Source organism: Euprymna scolopes, chromosome 15, assembly GCF_053919585.1.
Source record: "Euprymna scolopes isolate OS-2025 chromosome 15, ASM5391958v1, whole genome shotgun sequence".
NCBI lineage: Eukaryota > Metazoa > Mollusca > Cephalopoda > Sepiida > Sepiolidae > Euprymna > Euprymna scolopes.
In genome coordinates this window covers 128,016,159-128,042,677 of record NC_136496.1, presented here as the reverse complement: position 1 = coordinate 128,042,677, position 26,519 = coordinate 128,016,159, and the positions used below count along the sequence as shown (strand labels likewise).

General features: G+C 36.1%; 1 protein-coding gene across 2 annotated transcripts; it reads right to left on the bottom strand.

Moving 5' to 3' along the window:
- Window positions 1-730: 730 nt before the first annotated feature.
- LOC145294127 (E3 ubiquitin-protein ligase RNF14-like) lies at window positions 731-26,136 on the bottom strand. 2 transcript variants are annotated; one of them, XM_080141231.1, is made up of 2 exons: window positions 24,327-26,136; window positions 731-1,654 (listed from the first exon to the last, which is right to left on the bottom strand). In XM_080141231.1, the coding sequence occupies exon 1, from the start codon at window positions 25,784-25,786 to the stop codon at window positions 24,368-24,370; it is 1,419 nt and encodes a 472-aa protein (XP_079997357.1). In that variant the 5' UTR covers window positions 25,787-26,136; the 3' UTR covers window positions 731-1,654; window positions 24,327-24,367. The 2 variants fall into 2 exon arrangements, 1 of the variants encoding a protein (XP_079997357.1); XR_013869824.1 differs by lacking the exon at window positions 731-1,654 and adding an exon at window positions 22,734-24,149 and having other exon boundaries at window positions 24,249-26,136.
- Window positions 26,137-26,519: the final 383 nt, after the last annotated feature.

Genomic DNA, 26,519 nt, shown 5'->3' with positions numbered 1-26,519 from the left:
GAGTCAGGCGCCATTTTTAATTTTCCAATACATCGGTAACCACTGTATGTGTTTTGAACTGAATAAACATGTTACATTAAATAAAAACACTAAAAAACATTATCCAGTTATGTAAAAAAGTAACTTATCTTGCCTTTGATAACATTTGTTATATATTTGTTTTGACAACTTTTTCGAATCTATGTGTATAGTAACCCCCCCCCGCCCAAATTAAAACAAAACTAATCCTCCAATTAAAAGAGAAAGTATCCTTAAAAGACAATCACATTTTTATATTCTTATGCGTTATTTTTATATTCTCAAATCTTAAACCTGGAGAAAAAAAAGTATAAATGTTTAACTTCTGTTTGAAAGCTCAGCAGAGAGAACTTCCATATTTCATTATAAAATCACGAGAATTTAATTTAGAATTAAATATAAGCAATCATTTTACTTTTTTTTATTAACAAATATAGTTGTATTATTCATATTTTTTTACAAGAGTGCTCGATATCCATAATAGAGCTGATATAAATCCAAGATTATAGACAGACGCCATCACACGACAAATAGTTTCTCACTTGCTGTTCTTCAGATCGGAAGAATGTAAGACGAGAAATACTAATCATTATGTGCTGTTCTCATTTCGTAGAAATGAGACCTCTCACAATATATATCACAATTATGAAGGGGAAACTTATTTTCTTACTATTTATAATTAAAAGTAAAAAGCGCAAAAAAAAAAAAAAGGTTGCTGATCAGTTTCGCTCTCATTTAAAAAATGTTTCAAGGGATTTATTTTTTAGGAGAAGCAAAAAAACTATAATGGACCATTTACTTAACAAGCCATCATGTGCAATGAATTTTAGCATCAACTCATTTTCTATACCAAATGAAGCTCACTCGAAATATCATTTGAAAATCTTGGACTATTCACGTTTGTTTAAAACGCTCGTAAACAGAGGAAGTGTCTTTTCGGTTTAGATGTGATTAGTCAAAAATATTTCTCCATTGTAGATATAACAAATTTGTGTTTATTTTAAGTATATATAATTCTTGCTTTTTTTTTTTATCCAAATATAAAAAATTCCTGGATACAACTTTTGTTAAATGAGGAAAAAATCGCTCAGCTGACTTATTTTGAATTATACTTGATTAAAAAAAAAACAAACGAATATACAGAAAAATCTTAATGATGACATACTCGTCATAGAACTAAGATGTCATATCCCCAAAAAATATATGAATTGATCCAACTCTTTTTTTATTTTATTTTATTTTTTAAAAATCAAATTTTACGATTTTCAGTGATTAAAAGGTTTTAATTATTTTGAATAGAAATAAAACTTGAATTTTGGGTAAACTTTAAAACAATATGGCTGATCCAACCTCCTCAAAAGTATATGATTTTTGGAATATGACCTCTTCGTTCTATGATGAATATGTACATGAAAAAGATTTTTCTATATTTTCTTTTTTTAACTAAGGGTAATCCTAAATAAGAACGTTTTTTTTTTGTTTCACATTTTGCTTACTAAAAAGAAATCTCTTCACAATTGTGGTAAAATTTTATACCCCCCCCCTCCACAAAAAATAATCATATTTAGATTTGTAGCATCTTTATCTGACCAAGTGTTCTCAGCAAGTAGTCTTGTGTGGGTGAAGTTTCAGCAATCTGAAAAAAGAAACAGAAAAGCAAATTGAATGATAGTAGTTGAAATACCCACCGACGTGGGATGAGTGATTATCGTTTTTATATACTAGATGAAAGTTATCTTGTTGAATTTTAGAATTAAGATCTAAATAATTTGATCCTGTCCAGCCATTTTGTATTTTACCTTTCGGCATGTTCTGTAGGATACAGCAAGTTTTTCTTTCTTGGTCACAAACTGTTACAACAACAATTTTAAATAATTACTCAAATAATTTAAGGGAGATAAATCTTTGCAGCTTAAAATAGGACTTACTTCCCTTATATTACTAAAGTTCCTATGTATAATGTCTCCCCACGGGACAGAGTTAGACACCAGGGTCGTTTTTGAACGTGGAGAAAAGGAACAAAAAGTTAACATTTGACAGAACAAAAACTTGAAGTGCAGCATCTGGAGAACAGATACTACACCTAACCAGAGTTATCAACCTTTTTTTTTTTATTTTATCTTTATATTAGCATTCTGTGATGACTATTTCCCGCCTGACTTGTTTTTATTTTACAAGTAATTTAAAATTTGAGATAATTATTAATAGAAAACAGAGTTAAAATTTTATTTCTTTTTCTGTATAACTTTAAAAAAAAATGCAAATACTTTACACTAAAATCACATTGATAGATCCCGGGCAATGCCGGATAGGGACAGCGAGATCACAAACGTCACTTTCCAATAACGAATGTTTAAAATTAGAAATTTTAACGATTTTTTTGGCACTTATGTTATCGTGCTAAAATACTATTATTTAGAAAGTCATTCTTCAAATGGGGGTGGGTAACTATTCTGTACTTTCACTTGACAATTTAAAAAAAAAAAAAAAAATTGTAAAACTCGAATTTAATTTGAAAATACAATTTTAAAACGTAGTGCAGTAACATAAGTGCATAAGCACCATTTTTATTACAAAAGATTAATTTTGTAAAAATTCTGTTTTCTTAATTCATACTTCTATCTATGTATATATATATATATATATAAAAAGGGCAAAATGTGTGTGCGTGTTTTTATGTTTCGCAAAAACATCCGTTCATCTGTTGTTTTGATTCCCCCCCCCACTACTACCACCTTTTCAACCCCCCACTAGTTCCTTACTACACCACCTACACACACCCGGGCAACGCCGGGTACCCCTGCTAGTTTTCATATAATGGCAATATTCATTTCAGATTTTTTTTTTTTGTTACTTAAGAAACTTCATTAAAAAGTTTGAAAAATAAAAGTTATTTATTTTCATAGAATGTGTTTTTTTTTTTTTTTTTTTTTTTTACATAGTCACCACTTATCAAGGGCCGGAGGCTACTCGAGGATAAGGGTTAATAGGTATACAGTAGTTAATAGGATTATACCGTAGTAATCGTAAATAGTGGAATTTTATAAATTTGATTACTTAGAGGGGACGGTTCATAAAGTACTTGTTTATGTTGGACTTGAAGACAATCAAATTGTAGTCAGTTGGAAAGCAGGCAAACTGTTCCACAGGCGTGCAGTTCTAAGAAAGAAGCTTTGTTCATGGAATTTACGTTTAGGTTTAGGCACAGATAAAGAGTGGTTTTGGCTAGTCGAGTGTTTTTCGTGAAAGTTTGGCAAGGTGAGGACCCAAGATTGGAGTTCAGACGAGCACTTGCCATGAAGATAACGATAAAGCAGAGACAGGCTCGCAACATCACTTCTGTGGGAAAAAGGTTGCAGGGAAGAGAAAAAGATATCCCCCACTAAACTACAAAGTCTATTTTGAACTCTGTCAAGGCAGGATCAGCTGCTTTTAGCAGCTGATCCTGCCCAGATGTGGTAACTAGGGTTGGATCAAATACAATTGTATTTGTATTTCAATTGTATTTAAATAGAATTTTAATGTAATTGTATTTGTATTTTAATTGTATTTAAATACAATTTTAATGTAATTGTATTTGTATTTCAATTGTATTTAAATACAATTTTGATGTAATTGTATTTCAATTGTATTTAAATACAATTTTAATGTAATTGTATTTGTATTTCAATTGTATTTAAATAGAATTTTAATGTAATTGTATTTGTATTTTAATTGTATTTAAATACAATTTTAATGCAATTGTATTTGTATTTTAATTGTATTTAAATACAATTTTAATGTAATTGTATTTGTATTTCAATTGTATTTAAATACAATTTTGATGTAATTGTATTTCAATTGTATTTAAATACAATTTTAATGTAATTGTATTTGTATTTCAATTGTATTTAAATAGAATTTTAATGTAATTGTATTTGTATTTTAATTGTATTTAAATACAATTTTAATGCAATTGTATTTGTATTTTAATTGTATTTAAATACAATTTTAATGTAATTGTATTTGTATTTCAATTGTATTTAAATACAATTTTGATGTAATTGTATTTCAATTGTATTTAAATACAATTTTAATGTAATTGTATTTCAATTGTATTTAAATACAATTTTAATGTAATTCTATTTGTATTTTAACATCACAAGAAAAAGTAATTTGTATTTGTATTTATATTTGAGAGAGAGAGAGAGAGAGAGAAGGATGTACGTCACACAGACGAACTATGACAGTTCACATACATGCTGCTGCTAGTTGCGTGACGGTAAGTCTGACTGAGTCAAGTAGTTTCAATTTATTCATTCACTGACAGCATTGCCCAGCTGAAGATAGTGAAGAGCGACGACAAATTTTGCCATTATAGAGGTAAGTTGTTTATTTGTTTGTGTGTGTGTTCATTCTCTTCCAAATTTTAATTTTCAATTACTCCCGTACACCCAGATTTTATGTATCATTTATCATTTTTTTACCATAAAGTATTTTCTGAATGAATTTTGATCAGATTTATTCATACTTATTGTACATTAGGGACCTCCATTTCTTTGTGAACTTTCTCTAAATATACGCAGATACTGATGACGTCATCAGTCTATGCGTTCCTCGCCGAACAATAACAAACTGTGTTTACTTTGAAATACTATTTAATACTGTAATTTCATTAATAAGAATTTATTTTTCATTCAAATAGTTTACGTAAAGATTAAATTATCGGAATATAAAAATATATCATTATTATGAGAAATAATTTTGAAAAATCTGTTTTTATTTAGTGGGGGTTGAAAATGTTACATATAGATAAAATATTACGTCTGTTTTTTTAGCATCTACGGAAGATCAGAAGGTACAGTAATGTATATTTCTAGTTCAGTAGACATGTTACTGTTATATTTTTATTTTTTATTTTTTGAAACGGTTTACATTATTTCTACGAAAGTGCACTTCTTTTACTTGAATACTACTTGAGAATAATTCGTAGTTAACAGAATTCTCGACGGAAGTTAATTGACCGGAACATTCTAATCTTCTGGTCAAACAGTTTATTTGGTAATTAGCTGCTTCCATATTTTAAACGATAATCTTACGGTTGAATCAGACATGAGTTACCTGGTTTAAATGTACTTTTTCGGATACTATTATTTTTAAGTGAGTTTTCATCCTGCGCTAAAATAGCAGGTAAGAGTCCTGTTTATATAATAATTTAATATTTAAAACAAAATTCACAGCCGTTAATTAAAAATTTATGTTGTAACGGAGCACTTTGAAATAATGGATTTTTAATCGTTTAAAAATTAATTAATTTTTAGGAAGTTTGTTTTGGGGGGAAATTCAACTGACTATAGTACGTATTAATTGGAAAAATCGCTATTTGAAAACAATAACAACATAATATTACATTCATATCATTATTTTTAGTGCAACTTCAAGGTAACGTTGTTCAATGATAGTTCACCTAAATCTGTAATAATTAAATATTTTTTACTTATTTGAACTCTTAAGCTTCATAACAAATAGAAATTTCTATACACTTGAATATATTTGGGTAAAATTTCGAAACTTGAAATATGGGGGGGGGGTACGCACTAAACAAATTTTCCCTTTAATATATTTTACAAAAACTTCCTTTTATGTATAATTTCATTCAGTAATGGATAAGTATTGAAAACCTGACCATTAGTTGATTTTTGGTAGATTTATTAAACACGAGTGTGTTTTCACGTTCGACGTCGTTTTGAAATAATTACTACATGGCGATATTATTTTTAACGCCACATTTCTGTAAACACGATTTTCGACTCTCACTTCCATTATTTTCGTACGCTTAAAGAATTTTAAAAATATTATTACTAGTTTATTTTGCCCTTCCTCTTTTAAATGGTACAAGAGTTATATTGATAATATTAATTTATAATAAAGTTACATCGTGTTACACAAAGGGGGGGGTAATTCTGTGGTGACAAGTGGAGGTCCCTATTGTACATATTTGGAAAAGCAATATGTTTATGTTCTGCCATCAGTCTCTATTCGGCCTCATGCTGACTGAACCCTAAAATATCAACATTAAAACTCATTGGTATATAACACTTTGATGATAATAATAATACTAAGCTAATACTCCTCCTCCTACTACTACTATTACTACTACTACTACTACTACTCATAATAACAATAACTAAGTAAAATTAAATTGATTCTCACTTCTCATTTTTATTCTTTGCAGATGAATAACAAAGACATTGATACTCCAGATGGCCATTCATTTGGGGACCTACAATTACCTCAACTATCAGCTACACTGGCAAAGTTTTATTCTGTCAATGGCAAGTCTACTGACATGAATATCATAGCTGACTGTTTGCAGTGAAAGAAGTCGTATTTGGCATCAACTAAGGCAACATCTAACCTAGTTATCCACCTCAGAAGAGTTCACAAAGTTCAGTATGCTGATTATGAGACAATGAAAGCTGCAGAAGAAAAGAATAAGCGTGAGAGCTGTGCATCACATTCATCACAGCACAAAATGACTTCGTTCTTCAAAACCAAGCCTCTACAAGAGAACAAATTTAGCACTAAGCACATCAAACAACGATCTATGGTAAAGAAACTCTTAAACTCCATTGCATGTGACCAACTGCCTTTGAGTATTGTGGAAAGTAACACTTTTAGAGCTCTTCTACATGAAGCAGAACCACGCTTCGTGTTCCTAAGCAGAACCACACTTAGAAGCAGTTTAATCCTGCAGAGAGCAAATGACATTAAGTCGCAATTGATAAAGGAATTTGAAAATCTCAGTCTTATTTACCTGACACTCGACAAATCGGAAAATGGCATCTTTTCTTGGTGTCACCGTACACTTCATCAACTCATCATGGGAGCTGAAGTCGCGTGTCATTGCTTGTGATCAGTTTGAAGAACAACACACAGCTGTAAATATTGCTACATCATATGAGGATGTAGTCACTAAATTTGGAATTCGTGGCAAGGTGAGGAAAGTGGTTGCACACAATGCTTCGTCAATGGTGAGAACATTTGATATCTGTCTACCAGGATTATATGGAAATGAAGTGAAAAATGAAAGTATCAGGGAAAATGGCGACATAGATAACGTTGATATTTTGGAAGAAGAACTTGATCTGAATGAAGTCCTTGCCCTTCTTCCACCGGATCGGTCCAGTTGCTTTGCACACACACAACAAATCTGCATACGAGATGCCTTCAATGATCTCAGTGTCAGAAGCAGCGCAATTGCAACTGTGATACACAAGTGCTGTAGTATTGTAGCTGCAATACGGCGATCTACTGTGGCAGCACCGTTCTTGGAAAATATTGGGGTTTCACTGCAGGCTGCTAATGCTACTAGATGGAACTCTCAACTGACTATGCTTAAGTCAATCCTCAAAGATGTTAATGGCGTCAACTCAGCTATTTGTCTCCTAGGATCGTGCAAGAACGTACAAGAATTGAAAGTAGTGGAAATAGCAATGCTAAAAGAAGTGGCGCCAATTTTGGACGCATTCAGTTCAAGAGAGGAAGTCTTTCATGACCGTGAACACAAATCAAGACGAGGCTGACATGAGTGCAAAACGCCCTCGTCTTTTTGCCTACATGCCACCAGCTGGGAAGCTAAATGTAAGTCCATCAACAAGTGACACTACAGCGGTAAAGGCAGAACTCGATTCCTACTTAGGTGTTCTGGCTTTTGACGTCAACCCACTGAGGTACTGGCGGGAAAACAAGAGCTTCAACATTTTGAAGCCTTTCGCCAGAAATATTCTAGGGTGCTGTGCAACATCGGCACCATCTGAAAGAGTTTACTTGGCCCGGAAACTTTCAGAGCTCTAATGATAATAAAATGCAATGAGGACATGATATAGAATGTAATGTAGATGTCAAATTTGGAAGGAAATATTTCTTTTCTTTTTTTTCTTTTTGCATATTTTCAGATTTCTTTATTACTTTGAAAAAAAAAAGTACTTATATTTGTTTTTTGTTTAAATCAGTTATTGTATTTTTATTTGTATTTTGAGATTGAGGAATAAAAGTATTTTATTTGTATTTTTAGACTTAGGAAGAAAAGTATTTGTATTTCTGGTAACCTAAACGAAAGTATTCGTATTTCAATTGTTAAAAGTCAGTATTTGATCCAACCCTAGTGGTAACCATCATTAGACGTATCTAGCTTTAATAGAGGTAGAGAATTGCATCAGAAGTGAGATATCTACTGGAGCAGTAGAAGGATCCTACCATTTTTCCAGCGACCTTGGGATGGATTTGACGTACGTGTTCCATTTCAGGTCAGGAGTAAAGCCTAGAAGTTTGTCAAAACCTGAAGCCTCCTCAAGATGAGAGCCATTCATTTCAAGTGATGCCAGATGGGGATCAGAGCATTAGTGATGTAAAGATAGGAGGTTGGTTTTAGATACATTAAAAGTAACCAGCCACCGCTTTCCCCATTGTACCACATGCTCAACATCAGGGGAGAGTAAGAGAGAATTTGGTCATTTATGGCCTTTGATGTGCTTTCATAAATGGTAATGTCATCAGCATAAATGTCAATGAATGATCTTAAGATGTCATTTGATAGATCAGGAAGAGTGTTGGGCCCAGGATGGACCTCTGAGGAACTCCAGCATTAATACTGTGAGCTTCTGATTTCTGCCCATCAACCACTACTCTTATGAATCTATCCAACAGAAATGATTTAATTGAGAAAACATTTCCAGCTATACTGCAGTTGGATATCTTATGAAGTAGACCTTTATGCCATACCCTATCAAAAGCCTTTGATATGTCAAGAGCAATTGCCCTAGAAAGGAAGCCTCCATCAAGAGATTCACTAATTCTATGATATATAACTGTCAGCACATCTGCTGTAGATCTAGCAGAACGGAAACCATATTGCATGTCACTAAGGTTATTTTTGCTACGGTGGTTGACTACACTATTTAACAGATTCCAGCAACTTGCTCATGATTACGGCTATGAGAACAGCATATTCTTTTCATTGTTTTGAATCTCGAGTATATATCCGACTCAGACAGTTATTCAACCGAGAACCACATCACTCTATAAAAACGTAAGATATCAACGGATACATACTCGAGAGTCAAAACAATGAAAAGAATATGCTGTTGTCCTAACCCTACTCATGACACACAGGGGACTAATTGGTCTGTACTGAGAGAAAAACTTAAGAGGTTTTCCAGGGTGTTGGGAAGCAATTCTCTTTAAGACAACACTTAAACAGCTTTGTAAGCATGGGAGCTAGTTCTGGTTGAAGCTTTTTCAGCATTATAATCAGAATGCCATCAGGGCCGGTTGCTTTACTGGAATCAAGATTTTTGATTAGCTTAGCAACATCATACAGATATTCGTATGTTGCATAGTGCGTGTTCTGATAGAGGTGGAAATAAGGGGAGGTTGACAGCCTTGATCGTATACGGTAAAATTAGCTGCAATATTTTTGGCAAAGAGTTTGGCTTTGTCTGATGCCAACGAGATGACCTCAGATCCATTGATGATTGTTGGGATAGAGCACACACTTCTGTTCAGAACTATTTGCTATTTTTATTTTTTTATTTTTTATTACATTTTCACCCCAAAACAAGGCACATTGCCACTTTGGTGTAGAGGGCTATGGTATATGCGTTCAGAGATTACAGTGAGGATGTCTGCCGTGGAATGGGCTTGTCTAAATCCATATTGTTGGTCGGTCAGAAGTTTAGCATCTGTAAGGTGCTGGACTAGAGCATGGTTAATTAAGGTCTCAAATATTTTGGCAAAAAGTGGGAGGAGGCTAATAGGGCGATAATTTAATGGGTCAGTTCTTTCGCCAGAATTTTGCCAAAACTGTCGGGAACCAAGCTGCTGCTCAGCTATTTTGGACTTAACGGACGGAGCATACAACTCTCTCGCATTCTTTAGTACGCTTTTACAGTGATTGCTGGCAGTCCTGAAAGCGGCTTTAGTCTCAGTACATCTATTATGTTGCAAGCAATGGAAAAAGTGATTTCTGTGCGCAATGGCAGCAGCACATTCTGGAGAGAATCATGGGTGGCTGTTAGGTGTTTGGAGGGTATGAAGCCGTCTGTACCAACAATCCATTCCATCAGGTCTGATACTATAGAGGACACATTATTTTTAAACATGGAATGCAAAGGTGGATCTGATATATATGTACGAAAACTATCCCAGTCAGCCACCGAGTATCGATATACAGTACGATGGAGAGGTATATCTAAGGACTTATTACATTTTGTTTTTATCTTAACTGATACAACCGAGTGGGCGGAAGATCCAAGTAGTGATAGAACGGAAGATGAACATAGCTGAACATACAGATACAAATCAAAAAATAGGAAATAAAAACATTAAACAACAAAAAAATATATGTATAACAAGTTAATAAAAAATAATAATAATAATAATAATAATAATAATAATAATAAAGATAAAATAAGTCAAACACAGTTATCTCCCTTACAACATAAGTTACCTGGATTTTTACTGTGATACTAGAATAAAAAACAAAAATTAGCTGCATCGCTAGTTTGAAACAATAATAATAATAAGAAGAACAACAAGAAGAAGAAGAAAAGAAGAAACAAATAAATAATCAAAATACATTAACATAATGGAATACAAAATTCCACCGTAAGAGGAAAAATATATAAATAAAATAATAATATTAATAATATTAACAACAAATTAAACAAGATTAAAATATATATATACGGTTTAAATTAGTCACATCTTACTGCGGATCTAACCTCTATCTGCAGTTGTGTTCTCTTCCGCCATCTTGAATATAGTTTGTTTTTCTTCAAAGTTCCATACCATCAACGGACTTTATATACATCGGACATATCAACAATTAATTATATAACGAGGTGAGGAATGATAGATGAATTAACAGTTAGACATTTCTCTGCTTGAACATACCCGTCTGTTTGCTTGTTTATTTTTCTTTTCTTTACTCTCATGATTCCGGTCCTTTCCGCATTGTTTTTGGCTTTTAAAACTTCCATATATTCTTTGACCAGCAATACCTCAAGCAAACTACCATTTACTTATATTTTTTTTTTTTTTTTTTTTTTTTTTTACACAGTGATCACCACTTATCAAGGCCCGGAAGCCACTCAGGGATAAGGGTTAATATATATATATTTAAAAGAGTGTAGCCATCAACAATTGTGGGTTTTTTTTAAAGGTTTTCATCATATTTTTATTTTAAAATATTTTTATAACGCGTTTCGAGCTTAGGGTGTGCTCTCTTCAGATATTTTCGTAAAAAGTTTTTCTTTAAAATGGGAGTTTGTAGATATGCCTCCGCTGATATTAAATATGTTTTTCATAGTGATGCGATGCGTGTGTTCAGACATTCTGTCTCCAACTGTAAGTTGTTCACAGTGACCGGTCAAAGTTAGTTTCAAAGAGTGTTTTTTAGTCCATATGGTGAAGGTTTTTATGGCTTTTTTAGGGTTCTTTTTAAAGACTTTCTTTCCCCATGTATAGCATACACTCACACACAATCACATACGCATACATATATATTCATGTACATGTACACGCACACGTACGCAGGCACACACACATACACACACGTACATACATAGAAATATATGTAGGAGCATACATATATACACATATACATACCCACCTACACACCCACACACGTACTCGCATACATCCACCGCTAACAATTATTTTTATTTTTTTATTTTATATATATATATACTTTTTTTTTTTTTTTTTTTTTCAACCAAAACACGCATGTATATATGCGCTTAATCATTCAGACATACGTACACGCACCCACACACACACAAGTAAGATGGAGAATAGGTAGAAGATATATATACACACACATACACACACATACACACATATATGTACACACATATATGTATGTGCACATACACTCACAAACATCCACATACTATGTAGGCACACACACATACACACACACATGCACACACACAGACATATGCAGGGGCTCACACATACGCGTATATCCATATCCACACGAACACATTTACCCACTCATACATGTGCATACATATATACATACACACACATATATACGGATGTGTATACACTCATCCACCCATATATATATATATATATGGGTACATGCACTCACAATCACACACACACAGACATATTCATACATCCCACCTTATGTATATATTGGTTGAAGTTTCCTTTCCAATCCATGCACATATGCATACATGGATTCGGTCACCCAAACATAAGTGCACGTATACATACAAACAAGATGTAGCATAGATAACAGATGATATATAATTATACACACACGCATACACAATCATATGTGCACACCCACGCACACACACATATACACACGCACACACGCGCGCACATACACATACATACGTTTAATTTCTAGTTGTTTGTTTAGTTAAGAGAAATGGTACTGTACTGGGTATGGGCGCGCGCACCCGCGAAAGTGTGCGTGTGCCTTATTGCGCTTTTTTGTTGTTTCGTGTGTGAGGGTGCACACCTACCCAAGCATGCATGCGTGTAAGTGTGTTTTGTGTTTTGCCTATTTATGTGTATAATTATGGAGAGATGTTTAAGGCGGGGTTAAACTTTGTTATGAAATTTTTTTCTTGAGTTAGCAAGTAGAAGTAGTTGTCAGTTTGGAAGATGGGCATTATCTCGAATCTGCCTCCACTGCATGCGTGTATATGTTGTGATACATGTAGGTGTCTATTTTCCGCGATTTTGATGTTGGATCGGTGTAGGGCTACTCTATTACTAAGGTTTTTTGTAGCGCCTATGTAGGATTTATCGCATGCTGGGCATTTTATTACATAGATCACGTTTTTTGAGGTGCAATCTAGGTTTTTTTTCCTAGACATACTGATAAAGATTAAAGACAATAACATTATCACAGACATTTACCGCAAACCTACAGACACCCAACAATACCTACACTTTAAAAGTCACCACCCTAAAAGCTGCATAAAATCAATTCCCTACACCCTAGCACGTAGAATCTGCACCATAATCACGGACAATAACCTTCGAAAAATCCGACTCAAGGAACTACGAATAAATTTAAGAAAAAGAAAATACCCATCACAACTTATAGACAAAGGGATCCAACTTGCGACAAATATACCAGTAGAAGATTTGAGAACCCCTAAAGAACGAAACAAAGAACAAATCCTAACATACGTCTCCACACACAACACAAACAACCCAGAGCTTTTCAGAGATAACGAAAAACCTCGTCCTACTTAACCAAAACAGCAAACTAAACAATTTCCTTAAAACAACAAAAATAATAAAAAGCAAACGCAAACCCAAAAACATAAAACGCATTCTTACCTCATCCAAACTCAATCAAGACGCAACAAAAGGAGTCACAAAATGCAACAAACAACGATGTGGAGTCTGCAACATAATATTAGAGGGAAACACATACACATTTACGAACCCCATACAAACATTCAAAATTAAAAAAAACCTAGATTGCACCTCAAAAAACGTGATCTATGTAATAAAATGTCCAGCATGCGATAAATCCTACATAGGCGCTACAAAAAACCTTAGTAATAGAGTAGCCCTACACCGATCCAACATCAAAATCGCGGAAAATAGACACCTACATGTATCACAACATATACACGCATGCAGTGGAGGCAGATTCGAGATAATGCCCATCTTCCAAACTGACAACTACTTCTACTTGCTAACTCAAGAAAAAAATTTCATAACAAAGTTTAACCCCGCCTTAAACATCTCTCCATAATTATACACATAAATAGGCAAAACACAAAACACACTTACACGCATGCATGCTTGGGTAGGTGTGCACCCTCACACACGAAACAACAAAAAAGCGCAATAAGGCACACGCACACTTTCGCGGGTGCGCGCGCCCATACCCAGTACAGTACCATTTCTCTTAACTAAACAAACAACTAGAAATTAAACGTATGTATGTGTATGTGCGCGCGTGTATATGTGTGTGTGCGTGGGTGTGCACATATGATTGTGTATGCGTGTGTGTATAATTATATATCATCTGTTATCTATGCTACATCTTGTTTGTATGTATACGTGCACTTATGTTTGGGTGACCGAATCCATGTATGCATATGTGCATGGATTGGAAAGGAAACTTCAACCAATATATACATAAGGTGGGATGTATGAATATGTCTGTGTGTGTGTGATTGTGAGTGCATGTGCCCATATATATATATGGGTGGATGAGTGTATACACATCCGTATATATGTGTGTGTATGTATATATGTATGCACATGTATGAGTGGGTAAATGTGTTCGTGTGGATATGGATATACGCGTATGTGTGAGCCCCTGCATATGTCTGTGTGTGTGCATGTGTGTGTGTATGTGTGTGTGCCTACATAGTATGTGGATGTTTGTGAGTGTATGTGCACATACATATATGTGTGTACATATATGTGTGTATGTGTGTGTATATATATCTTCTACCTATTCTTTATCTTACTTGTGTGTGTGTGGGTGCGTGTACGTATGTCTGAATGATTAAGCGCATATATACATGCGTGTTTTGGTTGAAAAAAAAAAAAAAAAAAAAAAAAAAGTATATATATATATATATATAAAATAAAAAATAAAAAAATAAAAATAATTGTTAGCGGTGGATGTATGCGAGTACGTGTGTGGGTGTGTAGGTGGGTATGTATATGTGTATATATGTATGCTCCTACATATATTTCTATGTATGTACGTGTGTGTATGTGTGTGTGCCTGCGTACGTGTGCGTGTACATGTACATGAATATATATGTATGCGTATGTGATTGTGTGTGAGTGTATGCTATACATGGGGAAAGAAAGTCTTTAAAAAGAACCCTAAAAAAGCCATAAAAACCTTCACCATATGGACTAAAAAACATTCTTTGAAACTAACTTTGACCGGTCACTGTGAACAACTTACAGTTGGAGACAGAACACACGCATCGCATCACTATGAAAAACATATTTAATATCAGCGGAGGCATATCTACAAACTCCCATTTTAAAGAAAAACTTTTTACGAAAATATCTGAAGAGAGCACACCCTAAGCTCGAAACGCGTTATAAAAATATTTTAAAATAAAAATATGATGAAAACCTTTAAAAAAAACCCACAATTGTTGATGGCTACACTCTTTTAAATATACATTTTTTCTCTCGTTGGAACTACACAACCATCACTTTAAATATATATATATATATATATATATATTACACAGGAATCACAACTTATCAAGGCCAGGAGGCCACTCCAGGAAAAGGGTTAGTGGCTATACATTAGGCAATGTGATTATAGTGTAGTAAACATAAGTAGTGGGAATTTTGTAAATTGATTACTTAGGAAGGCGGTTCATCATTTAGGTTTAGGCACAGATAAAGAGTGTGGGAAATTATTGAGAGTGTCTTTCGTTAAAGTTTGGCGAAGGGGACCATAGACTGAAGCTCAGTTCAGGGCAAGTTGTGAGTAAAAGATCTAAAAGGCGTTTTTTTATTTTTATTTTTTTACATGGTAGTCACCACTTATCAAGGCCCAGAAGCCACTCAGGGATAAGGGTTATTTTTTGTACAGTAATCAATGGGATAGTATTGTAGTAATCGTTAGTATTGGAGATTTGATAAAGTGTCTTACTTAAGGGGGTGGTTTATCAGGAATTTATTTATATTGGACTTGAAGACATGCAAGTTGTAGTCAGGTGGGAAACAAGCAAACGGAAGAGAGTTCCACAGGTGTGCACTTCTAAGAAAGAAGCTTTGTTCATGGAATCTATGTTTTGGTTTTGGCACAGATAAAGAGTCGAGTCGGGAAAATTTTTGACAGTGGTTTCAGCTAGACGGGTTTTTATCATGAAAGATTGGCGAGGGGCGACCAGAGATTGGAGCTCAGACGAGCACTTCCCATGGAAATAACGATAAAACAGACAGGCTCCCAATGTCTCTTCTGTGGGAGAGAGGTTGTAAGGAAGAGAAAAGGGCATCCCCCACTAAGCCACGAAGTCTATTTTGTACTCTGTCAAGGCAGGATAGGCTGTTTTTAGCAGCTCCTGCCCAGATGTGGCAGCAGTACTCCATCCTTGGATGTACTTGGCTTTTATATAGATAGAGAATTAGCATCAGTAGTGAGATATCTACTGGAGCGGTAGAAGGATCCCACCATTTTTCCAGTAACCTTGGCAACTGACTTGATGTACGTGTTCCATTTCAGGTCAGGAGTAAATATCAAACCTAGAAGCTTATCAAAACATGGAGCCTCCCCAAGACAAGAGCCACCCATTTTAATTGATGCAAGATGGGCATCAGAGCATTGATGATGTAAAGATTGGTTTTAGATGCATTAAAGGTAACCAGCCACGTCTTCCCCCACTGTACCATGCGCTCAAGATCAGAGGAGAGAACTTTATCATTTATGGCCTTAGATGTGTAGCTGTAGATGATCGTGTCATCAGCATAAATGTCAATGAATGATTTAAGTATGTGTTTTGGGAGATCATTGATGTAGATCAGGAAGAGAGTTGGCCCCAGGATGGACCCTTGAGGGACTCCAACATTAATACTGTGGGACTGATTTCTGCCCATCAACCACTACTCTTATGAGCCTATCAGAGAGAAATGATTTAATGATTGAGAAAACATTTCCAGTTATACCAAAGCTGGAAATCTTGTGAAGTAGGCCCTTATGCCATACCTCATCAAAGGCCTTTGATATGTCAAGAGTAATTGCCCTAGAAAGGAAGCCTTTGTCGAGAGATTCACTAATCCTATGAGATATAACCATTAGCACATTTGCTGTAGATCTGGCAGAACGGAAATCATATTGCATGTCACTAAGAAGGTTGTTTCTGTTGAGGTGGTTGACTACTTATTTAATATGGATTCCAGCAACTTACTCATGACACATAGGAGACTTATTGGTCTGTACTGAGAGGGAGATGACCTGTCACCTGAATTCTTAAATACAGGGCATACTGATGAGGTTTTCCAGGGTGTTAGAAAGCACTTCTCCTTAAGACAACACTTAAAGAGTTTTGTAAGTATGGGGGCAAGTTCTGGTTGAAGCTTTTTCAATACTATAATTGGAATGCCATCAGGGCCAGTTGCTTTACTGGAATCAAAGTTCTTGATTAGCTTGGCGACCTCACGCACAGATATTTGTATGTAGCATAGCGTTTTGTGTGTTATAGGAGGAAATACAGGGAGTTGATAGCCTTCATTGCATAGGGTAGAATTAGCTGCAAAGTTCTTCGCAAATAGTTTGGCCTTGTCTGATGCTGATGAGATGACCTCAGGTCCATTGAGAAGGGTTGGGATAGAATGCACGCTTCTGTTCAGGATCCTGTTTGCTATTTGCCAAAACTAGTGGGATCAAGCCACTGCTCAGCTACTTTGGATTTAACAGACTGAGCATATAGCTCTATTCCATTTTTTATTTTACAGTGGTTGCTGGCAGTCCTGAAAGCAGCTTTAGTCTCAGTACATCTATTACGTTGGTAGCTATGGAAAAAGTGATTTCTGTGCGCGATGGCAGCAGCACATTTTGGGGAGAACCATGGCTGGTTGTTAGGTTTTTGTTGGAATTTTTTTGATGGTATGAATCGGTCTATGCCTACAATTAACCATTCAGTCAGGTCTGATACTATAGAGGACACATCCTTTTTAAACATGGAATGCAGGGGTATATCAAATAAAAATGTACGGAAACTATCCCAGTTAACCGTAGAGTATCGATATACTGTACGGTGGAGAGATACGTCTGAAGACTTATTACATTTCATTTTTATCTTAACTGATACAACCGAGTGGTCGGAAGATCCCAGAGGAGACAGAATGGAACATGAACATAGCTCAGGGGAAGTTGTGAGAAAAAGGTCTAGAAGGCTTGCGTACTGACCAGAAGTATCTGGCACACGGGTGAGTTTGTGAACAATCTGGGTGAGGTCATAGGCAAGGGCGAGATCATGACAGAACCTCCCCTCATCATCCGTCTTGTTCAAGTGGGTCAGCCATTCCACATTGTGGACATCACCACAAATGTGGATGTTAACTAAAGGATGAGCAGACAAGATGTGGTCAATTTTCTCAGATATACTCTTAAAGACAGTAACTCTGCTGTTGGGGGGGGGGCGATAGAGGATAAATATAAATGCAGTGGCATAAGCAAGTGCAACCCGGAAGCACATACAAGATAGATTAGGGTTTTCTCTGGAGATATCCTTACCATACAGAAAGCCATCTTTAATGTACGCACATATACCATGCTGATCTTGGGGGTCAGATGTTAAGTTAGTTTAATTTAATTATGAACTCGTCTAGGGAAGTGGCCGGCCCTATGCTAGTTTTGCTTAGGCTTGCATACTGACCGTGAGTATTAAGCATATGCATGGGTTCTTGAGCAATGTGAGTGAGGTCATAAGCAATAGAGAAATCGTGACAGAACCTCCCCTCATCATGTCTTGTTTGAGTGGGTTAGCCATTCCACATTGTGAACATTGAAGTCACCACAGACGTGAATGTTGGCCAAAGGATGAGCAGACAGGATGTGGTCAATTTTCTAGATATGCTCTTAAAGATAGTAACGCCGCTGTTGTGAGGATGATAGAGGGCAAATATAAACGCTGTAGTGTGAGCAAGTGTAACACGGATGCACATATAGGGCAAATCAGGGTCCTCTCTAGAGATATCTCTACCACATGGAAAGCTATCTTTAATGTAGGCACATATTCCATACACATGTTAGGGGTCAGATTTGGATGTTATGTTAGAGTATTCTTTAATTACAAAATCATCAGTCCAATGCCAGTTTCGCTTAGGAATAATAGGTCTGGTTTAGTCTACTGTAATTGGGATTCAACCTCTGGAAGGTTGGAACGTAAACCCCTGATGTTGGAGAAGCAGACATGGTAGTGGGGGTCTACGTTGAAGTTCTGGGTTTAATAGTGTATTTTTTCTGGAGACTTTTCATGGAGTTTTGGGATTTGTGGAACAGGTCGACAGACTTGGTTAGAGCAGGGCAGAGAGGGAAAGTAAGAAAAAGAAATGAAGAAATATATACTTTTTGTAGCACATGAAAAGGTAAAGCCGTAACAATTACCCACTAGTATGGCATCGAGAAGCCCCACCAGAAGCTACTGCATGATCCAGAATCCATTCACCAAATGGCAATACAGCAGCCCCAGTACTTTGCACCTGCTGATAGGACAGCCTCATTAGTGGTTAATCCAAGGTTCGGGTCCTTGACTATCAGGTGTATAACGTCAGCCCAGATAAAACGCTAACCTCCAGCACCCTTACTAGTGACATGGCCACAAGGACAGAAACAGAAAATTTCCGACATCTTAGGTTACTGTCCATGCAAGATACTGCTGACCTAGAATACAGCTTTTTCTTTTCCCTTTATCAGAAAAATCACTCATTAATGAGGACTGAAGGACAAATTAGGAGAAACGAGAGTTACGGGAGCTGCCGTTTCAGAAAAAAATACAAGAAATGTTTGCTGTAACTTAAATTACAATTATTTTATAGAACCTAAATATTTTCAAGTCATTAAATGTTCAGCTAATTGTTTTATTTTATTGTGTAGATTTACTGCTTTTATTGTTTTTATCAAAAAGTTACATGCAAATTTCACATTTTCTGAAAAATTATTTGAAAAACTTAAAGATCTTCTTGAATTGTCTCCCGATGTTCCGAGTGGAGTTCTCCAAAATGGAAACAAAATAACTGTCCACAATAACTAAAATGCACAAGTGCTATTATGTCTGGAGAATTTCTGTTTAAAAAAAAAAAAAATTATTTATCACCCCAAACAAGACACATTACCACCGAGACGTAAAGGGCTGGAAACAAAATGTATTTTTATTACCAGAAAAGACTTCCGGTTATTTTAGTAACAAATTACTATTTCAGTAACGAAACATTTTAATAAGATAAAATAGTAAAAAAAAATTTATAGTAAGCCCTACTCCCCTCAATGGTTTACTTCTACTTGTGCAACTGTCATAGCACAAAGGCAGCATGCATACCCTAGATTTAACCGACATAAGTCCAGTTCAAACAGACAAAAGTATATAGAAGCCAGAAGTAACTGTAAGAAAGAAATAACGACAACAAAGAGAGAATTTACTGAGACCACAAAAAAAAAATCATTGAAGCACAGAAATTAGGAACCCGTGACTTCTGGAAAATCTACAACAGTGTAGTAAATAATGGGCAATCAACAATTCCTCCACTATCAAACAATCATGAGGTTGTTTGCTCAGCAACCGAGAAGGCGAACATGCTTGCCAATCGGTTTGCCTCCAACTCCACACTTGACCCTGCTAACCACCCCCTCCCTGACTTTCCTTTGCAGACAGACGCCACACTAGACGATCTGAAAATAACCCCTTCTCAGGTGCATGCTATCATAAGAAATCTTGACACTTCAAAAGCATGTGGACCTGATCTCATTCTGGCTGTGCTATTAAAAAAGTGCTCCGCCAAAGTAGCTCCAATTCTCTCCAAACTTTACAACAAATGCCTTAATGAATCTTGCTTTTCGGACTACTGGAAAACTGCTTCTGTGGTACCAGTTTTCAAGAACTCTGGCGAAAGGACTGACCCATTAAATTACCACACCATTAGCCTCCTCCCACTTTTCGGCAAAATATTTGAGTCCATAATTAACCAAGCTCTAGTCCAACACCTTACAGATGCTAAACTTCTGACTGACCAACAATATGGATTCAAGAAAGCCCGTTCCACAGCAGACATCCTAACTGTAATCTCCGAACGTATATATCATTCACTGGACAAAGCAGGGGAGGGTAGAGCGGTAGCTCTAGATATATCTAAGGCTTTTGACAGGGTATGACATGAAGGTCTTCTCAGAAAAAAATAGATCATACGGTATCATTGGATGAATACTTAACATAATTAAATCTTTCTTAGATAAGAGAAAAATCCAAGTCGTCCTTGACGGTTGTACATCTAAATATGATATAAATGTGGCAGTACTGTTGCCACATCTGGGCAGGAGCTGCTAGAAAGGACTTATCCTGCCTTGATAGAGTTCAAAATAGACTTAGTAGCCTCATAGGAGATGTCCTTTTTTCTTCCCTGCAACCTCTTTCTCACAGAAGAGATACAGCAAGTTTTCTTTGCTTTATCGTTATTTTCATGGCAAGTGCTCGACTGAGCTTCAATCTATGCCCCCCCCCATACCAAACTTTCACAAGAAACACTCGTCTAGCTGAAAACACTATCAATAATTCCCCCCCCCACTCTTTAGCTGTACCTAAACCTGAACGTAGATTCCATGAACAAAGCTTCTTTCTTAGAACTGCATGTCTGAAACTGTCTTCCGTTTTCCTGCTTTCCAGATGACTACAATATGGTTGTCTTCAAGTCCAATGTAAATAAGTTCTTGATAAGCCGTTCCACTTAAGTTAACAAATTTACTGAATTTCCATTACTGACAATTACTATATTGTCCAATCTCTTTAACCCTTATCCTCAAGTGGCCCCTGGGCCTTGATAGGTGATGATGCCTATGTAAAAAAAAAAAGTGCCTTAAGGGTCTATCCTTGGACCTCTATTATTCCTAATATTCATAAATAACCTCCCTGACAATATTGTCTGTGAGATGGGTATATATATATATTCTGATGACACCACGCTCTATAACAGACACGACAGGAAAACAAATGAACACATATCTAAAGAAATGGCAGAAACACTAGAGGATGACATACAATCTGTAGTGGAATGGGGACAAAAATGGATGGTCACATTCAATGCTGCTAAGACTAAACTTGTTTCCTTCAAACCTTCTCTACCACCAATAGAAATGGCTAATGGCTCTTTATCTGAAAGTACATCTTTTAAACTCCTTGGCCTAACGTTCACAGGAAACATGAGTTGGAACAATTACATTGAGAGTATTACCAGGACCGCTGCGAAGAAGGTAAGTTCTCTCTACCATGCTAGAAAGCTAGTAACGCTCGAAAGTATCCTGTACCTCTATTAGGCCACCATTCGCCCATGTATGGAGTATTGTTGTCACATTTGGGCTGGTGCATCTGCTACTAGTCTCTCACTCCTAGACAAGGTTCAAAAGAGAGTCGCCAACCTGATAGGTCCTGAACTGTCATCTAAGCTTTAGCCTCAGTCCTATCGACAAAATGTTACGTCCCTCTGCCTGTTTTACAAGTACTTTAATGGTGAATGCTCTGATGAACTGCAAGCACTTGTACACCCCTTGACATAAATACCCTCGACAAACCCAACAAGCAGCTAAATCCCACCCCTTCACAGTAGAGATCCCTAGATGTAAGAGAGCCTTCTACTCCAGTAGTTTTTTTCCACAGAGCCGCTAGACTTTGGAATTCCCTTCCGGGTCCATGCTTCCTTAACTGTACTGACATGCAAAAGTTCAAGTGTAACGTGAACCGACATCTTGCTGCCCAACTCCCTACATAGTACCCCTGTAGCTTATGTCCCTGATAGTAGCCCCCTACATCAAAGTGGCAACGTGCCTTGTTTGGGGTGAAAATATAATTTAAAAAAAAATAAAAAATAAAAAAAAAGTAATTCGTTCTTATTAAAATTATAACAGGAAAATACATCTTTTCTGGTAAATGCGCACCTGAATAAAAAAAAAAAAAAAAAAAAAAAAGTGCAGCAAAATAAATAAATTTCGTTACATTTCGTTTTTGGTATGTGGACGATTTCTTTAGCGATGATTTGGCCGGGGTATTCCGATAGTCACATTTACCTATATTCGTTTGATACTGTCTACGTGACACAAAAAACGGTCCACTGGCACTCCACTGATGGCGGCCCCCGGCCAAGTATTCGGAAGAATGACAAAAAAGATGCGTTTATGATATTCAATTAATGGTGCAAGTTCAGAATTCAACCTAATTAAAGAAAAAAGAAAATGCTGAAGAAAATCGGTTATGCACTTATGTTACCGTACTGAAATAACATTTAGAAAGCCATTCTTAACATGGGGATGGTGTTTTGTAATTATTCTGTACTTTCACCTAACAATTAAACAGAAAAAAATATAGCGAAACTTGAAAATACTGTTTTTAAAAATTAGCACAGTTACATAAGTGCATAAGCACCGAAAAGTTTTTTTTGATATCTACTAGTCACGGAACGAAAATGTAAAAAAAACTCCTTGATCAATTTACGTGATTTTTGAAATAAAAGATTTTTCAGTGCTTGTTAAGACATAGTAAACAAATCGATTTCTTTTAAAATATATCGTTTTAAACAAAAACAATATTACGTACTTAATTGTCATATCGGAAATAGTAATATATCCCAAAAGTACGAAAAATGATCAAGTAGAACAAACACCTGTTATTGTGTTTTTATTAAAAAAAAAAAAAAAAAAAGTCGGTACTTGTGCACTGCACTTTTGCCACTGCGTTATTTTTAAATAGTTTTTTTTCAGCTTAAATTCAAGTTTCACGATATCTTTATTATTAAGTTTCTGACAATTTTTTCGAATCTATGTGTACAGACAACCCCTTAAGTTGTTAGATGGAAGCACAGAATAGTTACAAAACACCATCCCCTCCCCATGTTAAGAATGGCTTTCAAAATAACGTTATATCAGCATGGTGGCAAAAGTGCACAAGTACCAAAGAGTCTATAATAGACAAATATTGCAGCCAGAAGTAATTTTAAATATTCGTTTCAGAGTTATGTCCTACTTTATAACGTCTAACAAATGCAATTTTACCCAATTTTCAGTAAAGATTACATAACTCTAAATAATTTTCTACTCGATGAATTTGATATATTACTATTTTCGACATAAGTACGTAATATTGTTTTTGCTTAAAACGACGTACTTAAAATATTGACTGTTCATGAGCAACCAATTTTTGTTTTTGTTGCACTATTTTTTAAATTTACATGTTTAATTAGAGTTTATGTTTTTATTAAATTGTAAGGTTAAATTACAGAATAGGTACAAAAATCTCTCCCTGTGTTAAGAATGGCTTTCTAAATAACGTTATTTCAGCACGGATCAATAAGTGCACTTGCACTAATACCGTTTTTGTTGTAAGAGGTTGAATTCTGGACTTGCACTGAATTCAACCTATAACCTTTTGGTATTATTATACAAACACCGTGACAGCGTTAGGGTTAGGGTTAGGGTTTAGGGTTAGGGTTAATTCGCTGTCACGGTGTTTGTATAAATTTACCCCTTTTTTCGATATTTTCATTTTTTTAATGCCTTGATTAAACTGTAAGTACAAAAAAAAAATATTTTTATTTTTTACCTCTTCTGTTTTGTTTTTTGTTTTTTTAAACGAAGCCGAACTTAATAATCTTCATCGTCGGTTTCTTCTTCGGAGTCAAAGTTGCGGTCGGATTCGATCCCTTCAAATAACCTGTTAAAACACAAACTGTTCGGGGAAGAAAAGTGGATATATGGCGAATTGCGCGGAAGTGACTGCATGCACAACCAACAAAAGAAAGCCCTGCATTTCGTGCACGTCATTTTGTTGCAACCGTCGATCTTTTGGATATTCGTATTGCATTGCGGACAAGGTTTGGAAAACTTGGCCAGCCATTCCTGGGAGAAGGATTCGTCGACGGCCCTCTGAAGAGTCTTCTTGCCATAACGCTTCTCAAGAAATAATTTCATCGTAGCGTCAGCATTCAGGTACTCGTCCTTGAGTCGCTGGTGCTCGCCATTTTTTATCTTACAGCTGGAAACACCGTGATAGGTAAGCATGCAGAGACTGCAAAAGACCAGGTAACAGTTGGGACAATTCCCTATATTGTACTCCCTCTCCAAGATGACCGGCTGACCGCAAGCAGGACGTGGGCAGTACACAATGTCGGCCATGGTTTGCAGGCCGACCTGCAACAACAGGTAATCATAACGAGAAAACACTTCGGGTTCGACCAGAGATTTAACCTGCGCCGGGTGAACCTTGGATTCGCATTTATCTGCGGGACACTGAAGGCCTGTGATGTTCCCAGATTTTATTTGTACGGTAAAATATTCTTTCATACATTCCTTGCAAAACACGTGTTCACAGCCATCGAATTTCAAACACGAGCAGCCTAATTTATCACAGAAGCAAATTTCACACGTGATGGACGACTTTGAAAACTGCCTGTGGGTTTCCTGTCGGTCGTATTCCAAAATTGTGGACAGCAGTAAGTCTTGCGAAGCGATATCCTGAATCCCTCGGCTGTCAAAATCGTCCGCCGACAACGATCTCGCGGTGCCACCCTCTTTCTTCGGGGCGATCACGTTCGACAGGTTCAAAGGTGGTTCAAGGTGGAGGAGATCCAACGTCTCGTTCTCTAGGACGTCGAACCAAAGGAAGAGCACCACCATGCCAGCGTTCTCCTCCCAGACCTGGTCAAGCCTCTTGCAAAGGACGTCCAGTTGAGAACATGAAAGCCACTTGCAAGACAGCGTAAATATTGGGGCACTCGTGGACGGGTAACTCTCGGGGAGTTGGAAATTCATGACGATCGGGGGCAAATATCCGATTCGGTGGAAATTGTCAACAGGGGGTTCAAACAAATTGGTTGCCGATTTGTGGTCCTCATTGTCGTCATCACAGCCCTGAAAATGGATCATAAAAGGTTGGGGCAGTTTTAATTTAGCCATAAATTGTCCACCGTAATCATCTTCGGAAGGTAGAAACACGTCTTCTCCGTAGATACTCGAAATCGCCATTAGTTCGTCAGCTTTGTCGTTCGTTTCTTCTTGTTCCATGACGAAAGAAAAACGGTAAACCAATGCCCAAAATACAGAAAATAGTTTGATTTATTTAGGGTCGTAATTTACGGATTCGTTGATACGCACATGTGTCAAGTTGGTAGTCAAGACACGACATAGGATGCGGGTGTCAGACGTCAAAGCGACGAGACTATTTTTTTTTTTTTTTCGAGACTCGTTTCCCCCACACAAAGGTAAAAGCCTGAAGAGTTACAGAACTATTCCAAGTAAAGGTACTTCGTATGTCACACACTTATTTACAAAACTATCAGCTGTTTAATTATATATATTGTCGTATTGTATAAGCTCCAATAATTATTGTTGATTATCCGGATAAATCTCCTTTTGTGGAATTGATCTTTTTCTTTTACTTAAAGCTATATTTCTTATCCAGAAGTTGACTTAATTAAAAAAATAATACGGCGGACCTGGACGAGAATCACCCCCCCCCTATAATTTTCATAGTATGTTTTAGTAGGTGCTAATGAATGCACTTACTGATCCGCGCTGTTTTTTTTTTTTAAATCGTATTTCCAAGTTTAATTAAAGTTTTAAACACCCTCCCCTCCCCATGTTAAGAATGCTTTTTTTTTTTTTTTATTTTTTTTTTTTTTAAATAATAACGTTATTATTTCAGTACGGATCAATAAGTGCACTACTGCACTAGTATCTTTTAGTATGGAGTAGTACAGTTTTCGAGGTTGAGGGGGGGTGTTTATTCCGAAAGCCG

Excerpts from the sequence above, each read along its gene's own strand:
- LOC145294127 (XM_080141231.1), bottom strand. The coding sequence starts at position 25,786 with ATGGAACAAGAAGAAACGAACGACAAAGCTGACGAACTAATGGCGATT.